The sequence below is a fragment of the Pipistrellus hanaki genome (assembly GCF_964339955.1).
Source record: "Pipistrellus hanaki genome assembly, chromosome: 3".
In the NCBI taxonomy this organism is placed as follows: domain Eukaryota; kingdom Metazoa; phylum Chordata; class Mammalia; order Chiroptera; family Vespertilionidae; genus Pipistrellus; species Pipistrellus hanaki.
The window spans coordinates 81,657,230-81,669,795 of record NC_140505.1 but is presented as its reverse complement, the minus strand read 5'-3'; the positions used below and the strand labels follow the sequence as shown (position 1 = coordinate 81,669,795).

General features: G+C 38.2%; 1 protein-coding gene across 4 annotated transcripts in view; it reads right to left on the bottom strand.

The window, feature by feature from the left end:
* Positions 1-5,527: 5,527 nt before the first annotated feature.
* The window catches only part of MRPS31 (mitochondrial ribosomal protein S31), a 35,018-nt gene continuing 27,979 nt past the window's right edge, over positions 5,528-12,566 (bottom strand). For all 4 annotated transcript variants that reach the window (XM_084879443.1, XM_084879444.1, XM_084879445.1 and 1 more), the window contains one exon: positions 5,528-5,833. In XM_084879443.1, the coding sequence (XP_084735569.1) occupies positions 5,604-5,833 (230 nt within the window). In that variant the 3' untranslated portion in view covers positions 5,528-5,603. The remainder of the gene's footprint in view (positions 5,834-12,566) is intronic.

Below are 12,566 nucleotides of genomic sequence, written 5' to 3'. Positions count from 1 at the left end.
TTTTTTTCATATTTTTGTTTTATTTATTTTTTACTATGTTTTTATTGATTTTATAGAGGAAGGGAGAGGGAGAGAGAGAAATATTGATATGAGAGAGTAACATCAATCTGCTGCCTCCTGCTGGGAATTGAACATACAACCTAGACATGTGACTCAAGTGGGAATCAAAACTTTGACTTCTGGTTCATTGGATAATGCTTAACTATGACTGAGCAACACTGGTAAAGGCTCTATATTCTTTTTTAAAAAATTATTGAATTTATTAGGGTGATGTTGGTTAATATAATTTTACAGATTTCAAGTGTATAATTCTATAATATATCACCTGTATATTATATTGTGTGGTCATCACCCAAGGTCAAGTCTCCTCCCATCACCATTAATACCTCCCCTCATCTTTCTTATCCATGAACTTCTTATTCTTCTACTTACTTCAATATTTTTATTATGTTCCGTTTCATTCAATTCTAAAATGTTTTCTTCCTAAAAATTTTACACATCTGATATCAAGATTTTATTCATTTATAGTTTTGATGCTCCTATGAATGGTATCCTATAAATTATGTTATATCTCTTTGTTGCCAGTAAATAGAAATGCAATTACAAATGTGATAAATTCTTCTATTAATTTTTGAAATATATAGATTCTTGAATAACAACAGTTTCTTCTGTATTAGTTATCTATTAATATAATCAAGGTGTCAGCTATGTTGCAGTCCTTTTTAGAGCTTAATGTCCTCTTCCAAGGTCACGTGGTTGTTAGTAGAAGTCACTAATTTGAGGCAGAACTGGGTTCATTTGTTTCTGTCAGCTGGCGGTTGCTCTGAGTTCCTAGTAGCCCCCATAGTTCCTTGACATGTGGCGCATTCACAAGCCTTTTCACAACATGGCAGTTTGCTTCTTCAAAGCCAGAATACTCATATACACTACATAACACAATCTATACTAATAAAAGGGTAATAAGCTAATTAAACTGGACATCTTCTGGACATACTTCTGGAAAAAGCGGTGGTGGCAGGGGCCAAGGCAGAGGTGGTTAGGGGCGATCAGGCTGGCCAGGGAGGGCAGTTAGGGGGCAATTAGGCCAGCAGGGGAGGGCAGTTAGGTGTTATCGGGATGGCAGGGGAGCAATTGGGGTAAATCAGGTTGGCAAGGAAGCAGTTAGGGGGTGATCAGGTCAGCAGGCAAAGGCGGTTAGGAGCCAGCAGTCCCAGATTCTGAAAGGGATGTCTAATTTCTGATTTAGGTCTGATCCCCCAGATTGAAGAGGGTGTAGGTTGAGATGAGGGACCCTCTAGTATAGTCACAAGACTGAGTAATTCTATCACTTTTGTCCAGAACCAAACCCACTAAGCGAGTGACTATAACCCATCATTGCCATATTCTATTTGCTAGAATCAAGCCTCAGGCTCTGCTCACACTCAAACAAAGAGTGTGATCCATTGGAGATTATCTAGAGTAAAATTTCAATTCCAATAGCTTTTTCCCTTATTTTTCTTGCTATACTGCACAGGGTAGGCTCACAGTATAATGTTGAAAATAAATAGTCTTATCATTTAAAAAAAAAATGGGTTAATAATTCACCATAAATGTTTGCTGTAGTTTTTTGTAAATGCCATTTATTAGGTTAAATACGTTCTATTCCAAGTTTTCTAGTATTTTTTTAATTAAAAATGACTTGAATTTTATCATCCTTTGAGGTGGTATTTCCCCTCTCTGTTGTTACACTACCCTTACACTCCTGAAATAAACTCAATTATGTGTTTTCTTTCCTCTTTATGGCTGGATTTAGCTTGCTATTTTGTTTTGGGTTTTTCAAATGTGTCCTCCTGATTGAAATTAAGCTTTGTTATTCTAGTCTTTTTTAATTGAGTTGGAATTTGTTCTCATTTTTTTATGCTTTGGAAATGATATATAATAAAAGCCCAGTGACCGAACAGTGGAACAACCAGAACAACCAGTTACTATGATGTGCACTGACCACCAGAGGCAGATGCTCAAAGCAGGAGCTGCCCCCTGGTGGTCAGTGTGCTACCACAGTGGAAGCGCCACTTGGCTGAATGGGGTGAGCAGCTGCTCCCATTACAAACCCAGGGCCAATAGGTAGGAACCCAGGCTGCGACTGTCATCTCCTCGCTCCAGGCTCCTCCTCCTCATTCCCTCCCTCCTCCTTCAGACGCCCTCAGGCCATGCAGCTCTGTTGCTGGGCTCCCCAAGCTGACCCCAGAGGCTGGGAGGAGGGTTCATAGGTGCTGCGGGACTGAGGCCTACTCCACCACCTCTTAGTGCTGTTATCCCTGACCTTGGCCCTGACTGGTTCCCCTGGAGAGGCAAGTGCTCTGGATCCATGGAAGGTGCCGGACCAGGGAGCAGCCACTCAAAGGGCAGATCCACAGCTGGTCAGCTGCTGGGATGAGTGGCGCTCCCACAGGGGCTGATCCCCACAGCCCCCCCCCCACCACCACCAGTGCCCGAATCCTGTACACCAGGCCTCTAGCATTTCTATAAGATTACAACTATCATTTGCTTTCTGAATGTTTAGAACTCTTCTGAGAAATGGTCTGGGCTTGTTGTTTTCTTTCTGAGAAGATTATTAAAATAGAAATTCACTTCAACAACTATTAAATTATTCTTTCTTTTATTTTTCAATGATTTCAATAACATAGTTTTGAAGAATTTGCTCATTTCATAAAGTTTCAAATTTGTAGGCATGAAGTTGTTCATAATAGCCTCTTTAAAAACATTTTTAGTCTTTGTGCTATCTACACTTATCACCATCTTTATTACTAAGTTTTTTTCCTCCACTTAAAAAAACAGTTATTTGAATTTATTAGTCATTTAGAGAACCAGTATTTAACTTTGTGGATCCTCTGTACTGTTTTATTTTTATTAATGTGATTAATTTTAGCTTTTAGCTTATTTTTTTCATTTTATTTCCTTAGACTTATTCTCATTCTTTTACTAAGATATTAGTAAAAGATAGTTAGCTTACCTAATTAAATATCAACCTTTCTTCTTTCTTAACATTATTTTCCTAATTACTGCTTTAGTTGTATCATATGTTTTGGTTCATAGTGTCCAGTTTTGAGTTTTTTATGAGTAGGAAGTATGTCTTATTTCTGAACATATCAGGTCTTTCTAGTTAGCTTTCCGTTATTAGTCTTTAACTTTATTGCAGTGTAATCAGGAAGTTAAAATTTGTTCAGATTTATGCTTCTTGGCCACCTTTGTGATAAATGTTTATAAATGGAAAAAATATTTTTAAAAACTACTTGGGTAAAATTATCTAAAAATGTCTTTTTGAAGAACCAAGATGGCAGCGTAGGTTAATACCTATACTCACCACCTCCCACAATTACATCAAAATTACAAATAAAATACAGGAAAAACCATCATTCAGAACCACCTGAAATTGAGCTGGTTGGAAGGAAGTCCTACAACTAGAGAAATGAAGAAGAAAGCACATTGTGACTGGTAGGAGGGGCAAAGGTGTGGAATAGGATGGTCTGACACCCATTTGTGATGTTTTTTATTATTTTTTAAAATCTTTACTGTTGAGAATATTACAGTTGTCCCTCTCTTTTACTCTATTGCTCTCCTCTACCCAGTTTCCATCCTGCCCCAGGTCTTCACCACCCTACTGTTATGTCCATAGATAATATATACCCCTACAGCTGAATGGGTAACTAACTGCTTTTCTCTTGCTTTTAAGATTCTCTCATTGACGAAACCAGTTTGGCTCAGTGGATAGAGTGTTGGCCTGTGGACTGAACAGTTCCGGGTTCGATTCCGGTCAAGGGCATATACCTTGGTTGTGGGCACATCCCCAGTAGAGTTGTGCAAGAGGCAGCTGATCGATGATTCTAACTCTCTATCTCTCTCTCTTCCTAACTGTAAAAAATCAATTAAATATATTAAAAAAAAAAAAAAAAAGATTCTTTGTCTTTAACCCTTTGCATTTTAATTATGTGTCTTGGTCTGGGCTCTTTGGGTTTCACTTGTTAGGACTCTGCTTCCTGGACTTATAAGTCTATTTCTTTTACCAGGTAGGGGGAAATTTTCTGTCATTATTTCTTCAAATAGTTTTCAATATCTTTCTCTCTTCTCCTTCTGACACCCACATAATGCAAATGTTGATATGTTTGCAATTGTTCCTGAAGCTCCTTACATTATTTTCATATTTTTGGATTCTTTTTCTTCTGATTGGGTGTTTTGTGTTTTTGTTTTTATTTTTTTGCTTCCTCATCTTCCAAATCATTGATTTGATTCTGCATACTACTCTACCAATTCCAGGAGCTACAGCAGCTCTACCCAAGACATAGAAACAAACACAGGAAAGTAGCCAAAATGTGGAGAAAAAGAAACATCTCAAAATGAGACAAATGGGAGAAAACAAACTACTGGATACAGAGTTCAAAACCGCAGTTATAAGGTTACTCAAGAATCTTCATGGAACTTAGTAAGACTTTCAAGGATCTTAGTGAGAATGCCAAACACATGGAAAAGGTTCAGTCAGAAATTAAGCATACACTGACTGACACAAACAATATACAGGAATTTAACAGTAGATTAAAGGATTCCCAGAATCATATAGTTTGAAATATAAAGAAGAAAAAAAACACAATCAGAAGAGCAAAAAGAAACCTTATAACTGTGGTTTTGAACTCCGTATCCAGTAGTTTATTTTCTTCCATTTCTCTCATTTTGAAATGTCCTTTTTAAGGTTTGAAATGCAAGAAGAAACAGCAAAGAAAGTGGTATGTATGTAAGTTAATTTTAAATAATGTGGGTGCTGTGAAGAACCAATGGCTGACTAGGAGGTGGAGCTTTTGATACTGCATAGGAACTGACCAATCAGAACCAAATGTGGGTGCTGTGGGGCACCAATGGCTGCCTAGGAGGTGGAGCTTTTGACACTGGAATAGGAACTGACCAATCAGAACCAAATTGGCCGGCAGAGGAGGGCAGTTGGGGGAGAGATTGGATTGGCAGGGGAGGGCCATTGGGGGCAACCAGGCTGGGAGGGGAGGGCAGTTAGGGCAATTAGGAAGACAGAGAGGTGAAGTTAGGAGCCAGCAGTCCCAGATTACAAGAGGGATGTCTACTGTCGGTTTAGGCCCCACAGGATCGGGCCTAAATCGACAGATGGACATCCAAAAAAGGGTCCCAATTGGAGAGGGTGCAGGCTGGGCTGAGGGAATACCCTCTCTGTGCACAAATTTTGTGCACCAGGCCTCTAGTATGCATATCAAACTGTCTGTAAATCATCTCAACTGTTATAGCCCTCTCATGTCATCATATATATCGCTAATAATTGTATTTCAAAGAAGTCTGATCACTGAATGAAAAGAAAAATTAGAGAAAACTGTTTTAAACTTATTAGTAAATCTAAGCTATTCTTTTTTAAAAAATTTACTCGTCAAATCTATGAATGCTGGTATTTCTTTTCATGCAAGAATATTTTTCAGTTACCACTGTATATTTCTAAGTAACTTCAAAATAGATGCAATAATTACTATAATATAGGTAAACTTCTAGTAAAATTCTTTTATTTAGTTATAATATCAATCTCCAAGAGTTTGAAATACAAATTTCCATGGTCTTCAATTGAACTGTATGTCACTTTCTTTTAGAATGTCCTTTTTTTCATTAAAATAATTTTTAAACCACTCAATGTGTTCCACTTTCTGTTTAACACTCAGATACGGGTTTTTGGAAAGGCCACAGGTTACTAGCTCCATGAAGTGGCGAATTGGTCCTTGCTTTGGAAAATCTTCGAGATATTTATCCAGAAATATATGTTCATGAAATTCTGAGCCATCATCATCAAAACCTAAATAATGAGAGACAAAATACATTACAATTTTGAATGTAAAACCTATATCATAAGATTAATATGAATGTAATATAGTATTACATTTAAAGGCATGAACTTTGAAGTCAGAGCTAGGTTTGCCCACCAATTTAGTAACTGTGACTGGGCAAATTAATTAACGTCTCTGAAAATGTTTCCTCAGGCATAAAATGAGGATTAAAACATTACCTTCTGCCCTAGCCAGGTGGCCCAGTTAATTGGAGCATCATCCAATATATCAAAAGGTTACATATGACTACTGGTCAAGGAAACACTGACTCTAGGACACACTGGATCAGATGTATTTAATTGACATTTCTAGAACATTTCACCCCAAAGATGCAGAATATACATTCTTCTCAAGTGCATATGGATCATTCAGAAAGACAGACCATATTAGGACACAAAGCTAGTGTCTACCAGTTCAAGAAGATTGAAATCATATCAAGCATTTTCTCAGAACACAGTGGAATGAAATTAGAAACCAACTACAGTAAAACCACCCAAAAACATTCAAACACTTAGAGGCTAAATAGCATGGTATTAAACAAAGAATGGGTCACCAACGAGATCAAGAAAGAAATAAAAAAACTTTCTGGAAACAAATAAAAATGAACACACAACAATCCCAATGCTATGGGACACAGCAAAAGCAGTTCTGAGAGGGAAGTTCATAGCACTAGAGACCTACCTCAAAAAACAAAAAAAATTAATAAACTATGTAACCCTTAAAAGTTCTAGAAAAAGCACAGTAAGAAAAACCCAAAGTTTAACTAGAAGGAAGGAAATAAAGATTAGAGCAAAATAAACATTATAGAGACTAAAAAAACAACACAAAAATCAATGTAACCAAGAGCTGGTTCTTTGAAAGGATAAACAAGATTGAGGAAACATTAGCCAGACTCATCCTAATATATCAAAACCCTGGGTCATGAGGACCAGTAACGACCAAGGCTTGACCAACAGGCAGTCAGTCCTGCAGTCATCGCTGGGTTGCCGTGAAAATCCAGCACTGACTGCTTCTGCTGTGGGCACAGTGTCCCAGCACTGACTGCTGAGGGGGCTGCAAATCAGAGAGCGGCCTGAAGAAAGAAGCAGGGACTGACTGGTTGCCTCTGTGGCAGCTTTTGATCAGCACTTGCCTTTCTCTTTCTCTCCCAGTCTGGCCAGCAGCCACACTTCCATTTCTCTCCAAGCCTCCAGGGAGCTGCTGACCAGCCCCACCTTTCTGATCAAGCCCCGTTGATAGACCCAGAGACACTGACTGGCATAGAAACTGACCAATTAGAATCAAATCTGCGTGAAGTGTGAGGAGCCAATGGCTACCTTGGAGGCAGAGCTTTTGACACTACTGGCATAGGAACCAACCAATCAGAACCAAATGTGGGTGCTGTGAAGAACCAATGGCTGCCTAGGAGGCGGAGCTTTTGACGCTAACTGGCATAGAAACTGACCAATCAGAGCCAAATTGGTTGTCAGAGGAAAGCAGTTGGGGGTGAGATCAGGCTTGCAAAAGAGGGCATTTGGGGGCAAGATCAGGTCGACAGGGGAGGGCCATTGGGGTGAGATCAGGCTAATAGGGGAGGGTAATTGGGGGCAAGATCAGAGCAGCAAGGGAGGGCCATTGGAAGCGAGATCAGGCCAGTAGGTAGGGCAATTGGGGGCAACCAGGCTGGCAAGAAGAGGTAACAACTTAGGGACAAGATCAGACCAGCAGGGGAGGGCCATTTGGGGCAAGATCAGGCTGGCAGAGGAGGGCCGTTGGGGACAAGATCAAGCTGGTAGGAGAGGGCAGTTGGGGACGAGATCAGGCTGGCAGGGGAGGACTGTTGGGGGTGAGATCAGGTCGGCAGGGGAGGGTAGTTAGGGTTAAGATCAGGCCAGCAGAGGAGGGTTATTGGGGGCAGATCAGGTTGGCAGGGAAGGGCAAGTGGGGGTGAGATCAGGCCTGCAGAGGAGAGCATTTAGGGGCGATCAGGCAGGCAGGCAGAGGCAGTTAGGGTGATCAGGCAGGCAGGCAGGTGAACAGTTAGGAGTCAGCATTCCCAGATTGTGAGCGGGGTGTCTGAGTGCTGGCAGTTGGACATCCCCAAAGGGGTCCCAATTGGAGAGTTTACAGTCTGAGCTGAGGCAACCCCTCCTTTCCGTGCACAAATTTTGTTCAACAGGCCACTAGTCAAGAAATAAAGAGAGAGGACCCAAATAAGTCAAATGAGAAATGAAAGGGGAGAAGTAACCACTAACAGACACCACAAAAATACAAGGGATTGTAAGGAAATACTATGAGCAACTATATGATAAAAAGCTGGACAACATGGATGGAATGGAAAAATTCCTAGAAAAATACAATCTTCCAAAGTGAACCAGGAAGAATCAGAAAACCTGAATAGACCGATAACAACTGAAGAAATTGAAGTGGTAATCAAAAAAACTTCACAGGTGACTTGTAACAAACATTCAAAGAACTAACACTGATCCTCTTCAGACTGCTCCAAAAGATTTAAGAGGAAGGAACACTTCCAAGCTGGCTTCTTATAAAGCCAGCATTACTGTAATCCCAAAACTAGACAAACACACCACAAAGAAAGAGAAGTATAGGCCAATACCCCTGATATATGTAGATGCTAAAACCCTCTACAAAATATTAGCAAATCGCATCCAGCAATACATTAAAAAGATCAGACACTATGACCAACTGGGATTTATTTCAGGGATGCAAAGCTGGTACAATATCTGCAAATCAATAAATGTAATAATCACATAATCAAACTGAAAGACAAAACCACATGATTATATCAACAGATGCAGAAAAAGCATTTGACAAAGTCCAACACCCTTTTTTGATAAAAACTCTCAGCAAAGTGGAGATAAAGGGAGCATATCTCAACACGATAAAGGCCCGATTTGACAAATCTATAGCAAACATCACACTCAATGGGCAAAAACTAAAACCATTTCCTCTAAGAAGAGGAATAGGACAGGGATGTTTGCTTTCACCACTCTTATTCAAAATAGTACTGGAAGTCCTCACCAGAGGGATCAGACAAGAAGAAATGAAAGGCACCTAAATTGGGAAGGACAAAGTAACACTCATTATTCGCAGATGACATAAATATTATACATAGAAAACACTGGAGACTCCAGCAAAAAAACCTATTAGGTTTAATAAATAAATTTAGCAATGTAGTAGGATACAAAATCAACACCCAAAAATTGATGGCTTTGTTATATACCAATAGTGCACTTACAGAAAAAGAAACTAAAAAGAAAAAACAATTCTATTTACCCTTGCAACAAAAAAAAAAAATTAAGATACTTAGGTATATTTATCCAAGGAGGTAAAATATTTGTACTGAAAAATTACACGATTTTGAAAAAAGAGATAGAAGAATATATAAAGAAGTGTAAGAGTATACTGTGCTCATGGATTGGTAGAATCAACATCATTAAAATGTCCATACTACCCAAAGATTCAATGCAATCCCTATTAAAATACCAACAGTATATTTGACAGATCTAGAACAAACACTCCAAAAATTTGTATGGAACAAAAAAAGACCCTGATTAGCTGCAGCAATCTTGAGAAAGAACAGAGTTGGAAGAATCACAATACCATAAATCAAGTTATACTACAAAGCCACCATAATCAAAATAGCCTGATATTGGCATAAGGACAAGTATATAGATCAAGGAAACAGAAAAGAGACCCCAGAAATTGAACCAAGCCATTACACGCAATTAATATTTGACAAAAGAGGCAAGAGCTTATAATGGAGTCAAGATAGTCTCTTCAGTAAATGGTGTTGGGAAAATTGGACAGATACATGCAAAAAAATAAAACTAGACCACCAACTTACACCATACACAAGAATAAATGAGGTATCACCTCACACCTACCAGAATGGCTACCATCAACAAATGACAAGTGCTGGCAAGGATGTGTAGAAAAGGAAACCCTCGTACACTGCTGGTGGGAATGCAAACTGTGGCAGCCACTATGGAAAACAGTATGGAGTTTCCTCAAAAAATTAAATATGGAACTGCCATTTGACTCAGTGATCCCACCTCTAGGAATATATCATAAGAGATCCAAAACCCAATCAGAAATAATGTTTGCACCCCTATTTTCATAACAGCACAATTTACAATAGCTAAGATCTGGATATAGCTTACATGTCTGTCAGTAGACGAGTGGTTAAAAAAGCTGTGGTACATTTATACCATAAATGTAAATCAGTCAGAGAAAGACAACTATCAAATGATCTCACTCATATATGGAATCCACTTAACAAAATAAACTGAGGAATGGAGTGGATCCAGAAACATGGAAGCATGGGACAGAGTGTAGAATCTCAGAGGGAAGGCAGGGAGAGTAGAAGGGTGGGAGGTAATCAACTAAGGACCTTGTATGCATATATGCATAACCCAAAGACAGTGAAGTGGTAATGGCCTGGGGCAGAGGGTCGGGGTGGGTTGATGGGGGACAAAAGGGGACACATGTAATACTTTAAACAATAAAGATTTTAAAAAAATAATAAAATAAAATGCAAACAAAACAAAACAAAAGAATAAAAAGGAAAGCAAAACAAAACAAAAGAATAATTTGCAGGAATCAACAGTAGAGTGGAGGATTCCGAGAATCAAGTAAAGGATTTGAAATATGAGGAAGCAAAAAAAAAACCCAATCAGAAGAGAAAAAAAAGAAGAAAAAAAAATGAAGGTATGTAAGGAGCCTCTGGGACAACTTCAAGTGTACCAATTACATTTTGGGGGTGCCAAAAGGAGAAGAGATATTGAAAAACAATTTGAAGAAATAATGACAGAACACTTCCCCTATCTGGTGAAAGAAATGGACTCACAAGTCCAGGAAGCACTAAGAGTCCCAAATAAGAGGAACCCAAAGAGACCAACACATTATACAATAATTAAAATGCCAAGGGTTAAAGATAAAGAGAGATCTTTAAAGCAACAAGAGAAAAGCAAAAGTTACCTACAAGGGAGCACCTATAATATCATCAGCTGATTTCTCAACAGAAACTTTGCAGGCCAAAAGGAAGGACAAGAAATACTCAAAGGGATGAGTAGCAAGACCCTACAGCCAAGATTACACTACCCAGCAAAGCTCTCATTTAGAATTGAGTTAAATAAAGAGTTTCACAATCAAGAAAAAGGTCAAAGAGTTCATTACCACCAAGCCAGTATTACATGAAATGTTGAAGGGTGTTCTTTAAGAGGAGGAGGAGGAGGAGGAGGAGGAGGAGGAGAAAAAAGGAGAGGAGGAGGAAAAAGAAGAGAAGGAGGAGAAGGCAGCTAAAAAATATGAACAATAAAATAGCAATAAATATATATCAATAATTGAACCTAAAAAAACAAAATACACAAACAAGAAATCTAATGAAGAAAATAAGCTGGTGAAGAAAACAGATCAGAAGCATGAAACAGACTGATGAATCTCAGAGGGAAGGGGTTAAGAGGTGGGAAGAGATTAATCAAAGATTTTACCTATGGACACAGACTGTAGGGTGGTGAAGGCCTGGGGTGAGGTGGGAACTGGTGGAGGGGGATAAAAAGGGGGAGAGGGGTAAGGATATTTGTAATATTCTCAACAATAAAAATTTAAAAATATATACCAATGCCTTGTTCTTAAAAAAAAAATCAGTAAAATTTATAAATCTCTCTATTAAGTTCTATGAAGAATATAGCAGAGAAGTCACCAACCACCAATATTAAGAATAAAATGGGGCTTATTATAAACCCCAAACTCATTAAAGGAATAGTAAAGGGACATTATAAACAATTTTATACTAAAAAATTCAACAATCTGAACTACCAAAACACAACTCTCCAAAAAAAACACAAAAAAACACAACAACATAATAGTCTTATAACCAGTATAGGAATGTGTAACTTAAAAGCTCTCAAAAAAAGCAATCCATAAGCCCAGATCACTTCATTTGATAATTTTATAAAATGTTTAAAGGAAAATAAACACCAATTTTACACAATCTCTTCCACAAAGTAGAAAAAAAAAAGACACTTCCTAGTTCATTTTATGAAGCCAGTATTACCTTGTTATGAAAAACAAAGATATGACTAGGGGGGGGGGGGGGGGAAGAAAGAGGGACAGAAAACAATTTGAACCAATATCTCTCATGAATTTAAAGGCCAACCTTTTTTTTTTTTTAATATATATATATATAAATTAGCAAACAAATCCCCCACATATAGCAAGATCAAGTGTGGGATTTATTTCAGGCATGCAAGGCTAGTTTGATTTTTGAAAATCAATATGATCCACCACATAGAAAGGTTAAAGAAAAATCACATGATCCAATACTCATTTTGAGAAAAACTCTCACCTCACTTTATCTCATCACATAGGCATTCTAAATTCCTCTGAAATGAAGTCAACCAGTTGACAAGTCCCACCCCTGCACACAAATCAAATAGCTTTTTATGTCTTACTCTGAAGTATGAGCAAACATCCAAAGAATAGCAGACATTTTAAGGATGCCTCTAATATGTAAGTGACAAACTTCTTGGCAGAAACTGACACTCACGTATCAAAATCCATTTGACCTTTTCATCATAGTAGAAAAATGAAAAAGCTTACATGTCTATCTATTCAGCAACATTACATTTTACAGACACCTTTGGATTACATGTGATTAAATTTTCACTGTGGAATATAAACAGAAATAACATGTGACAT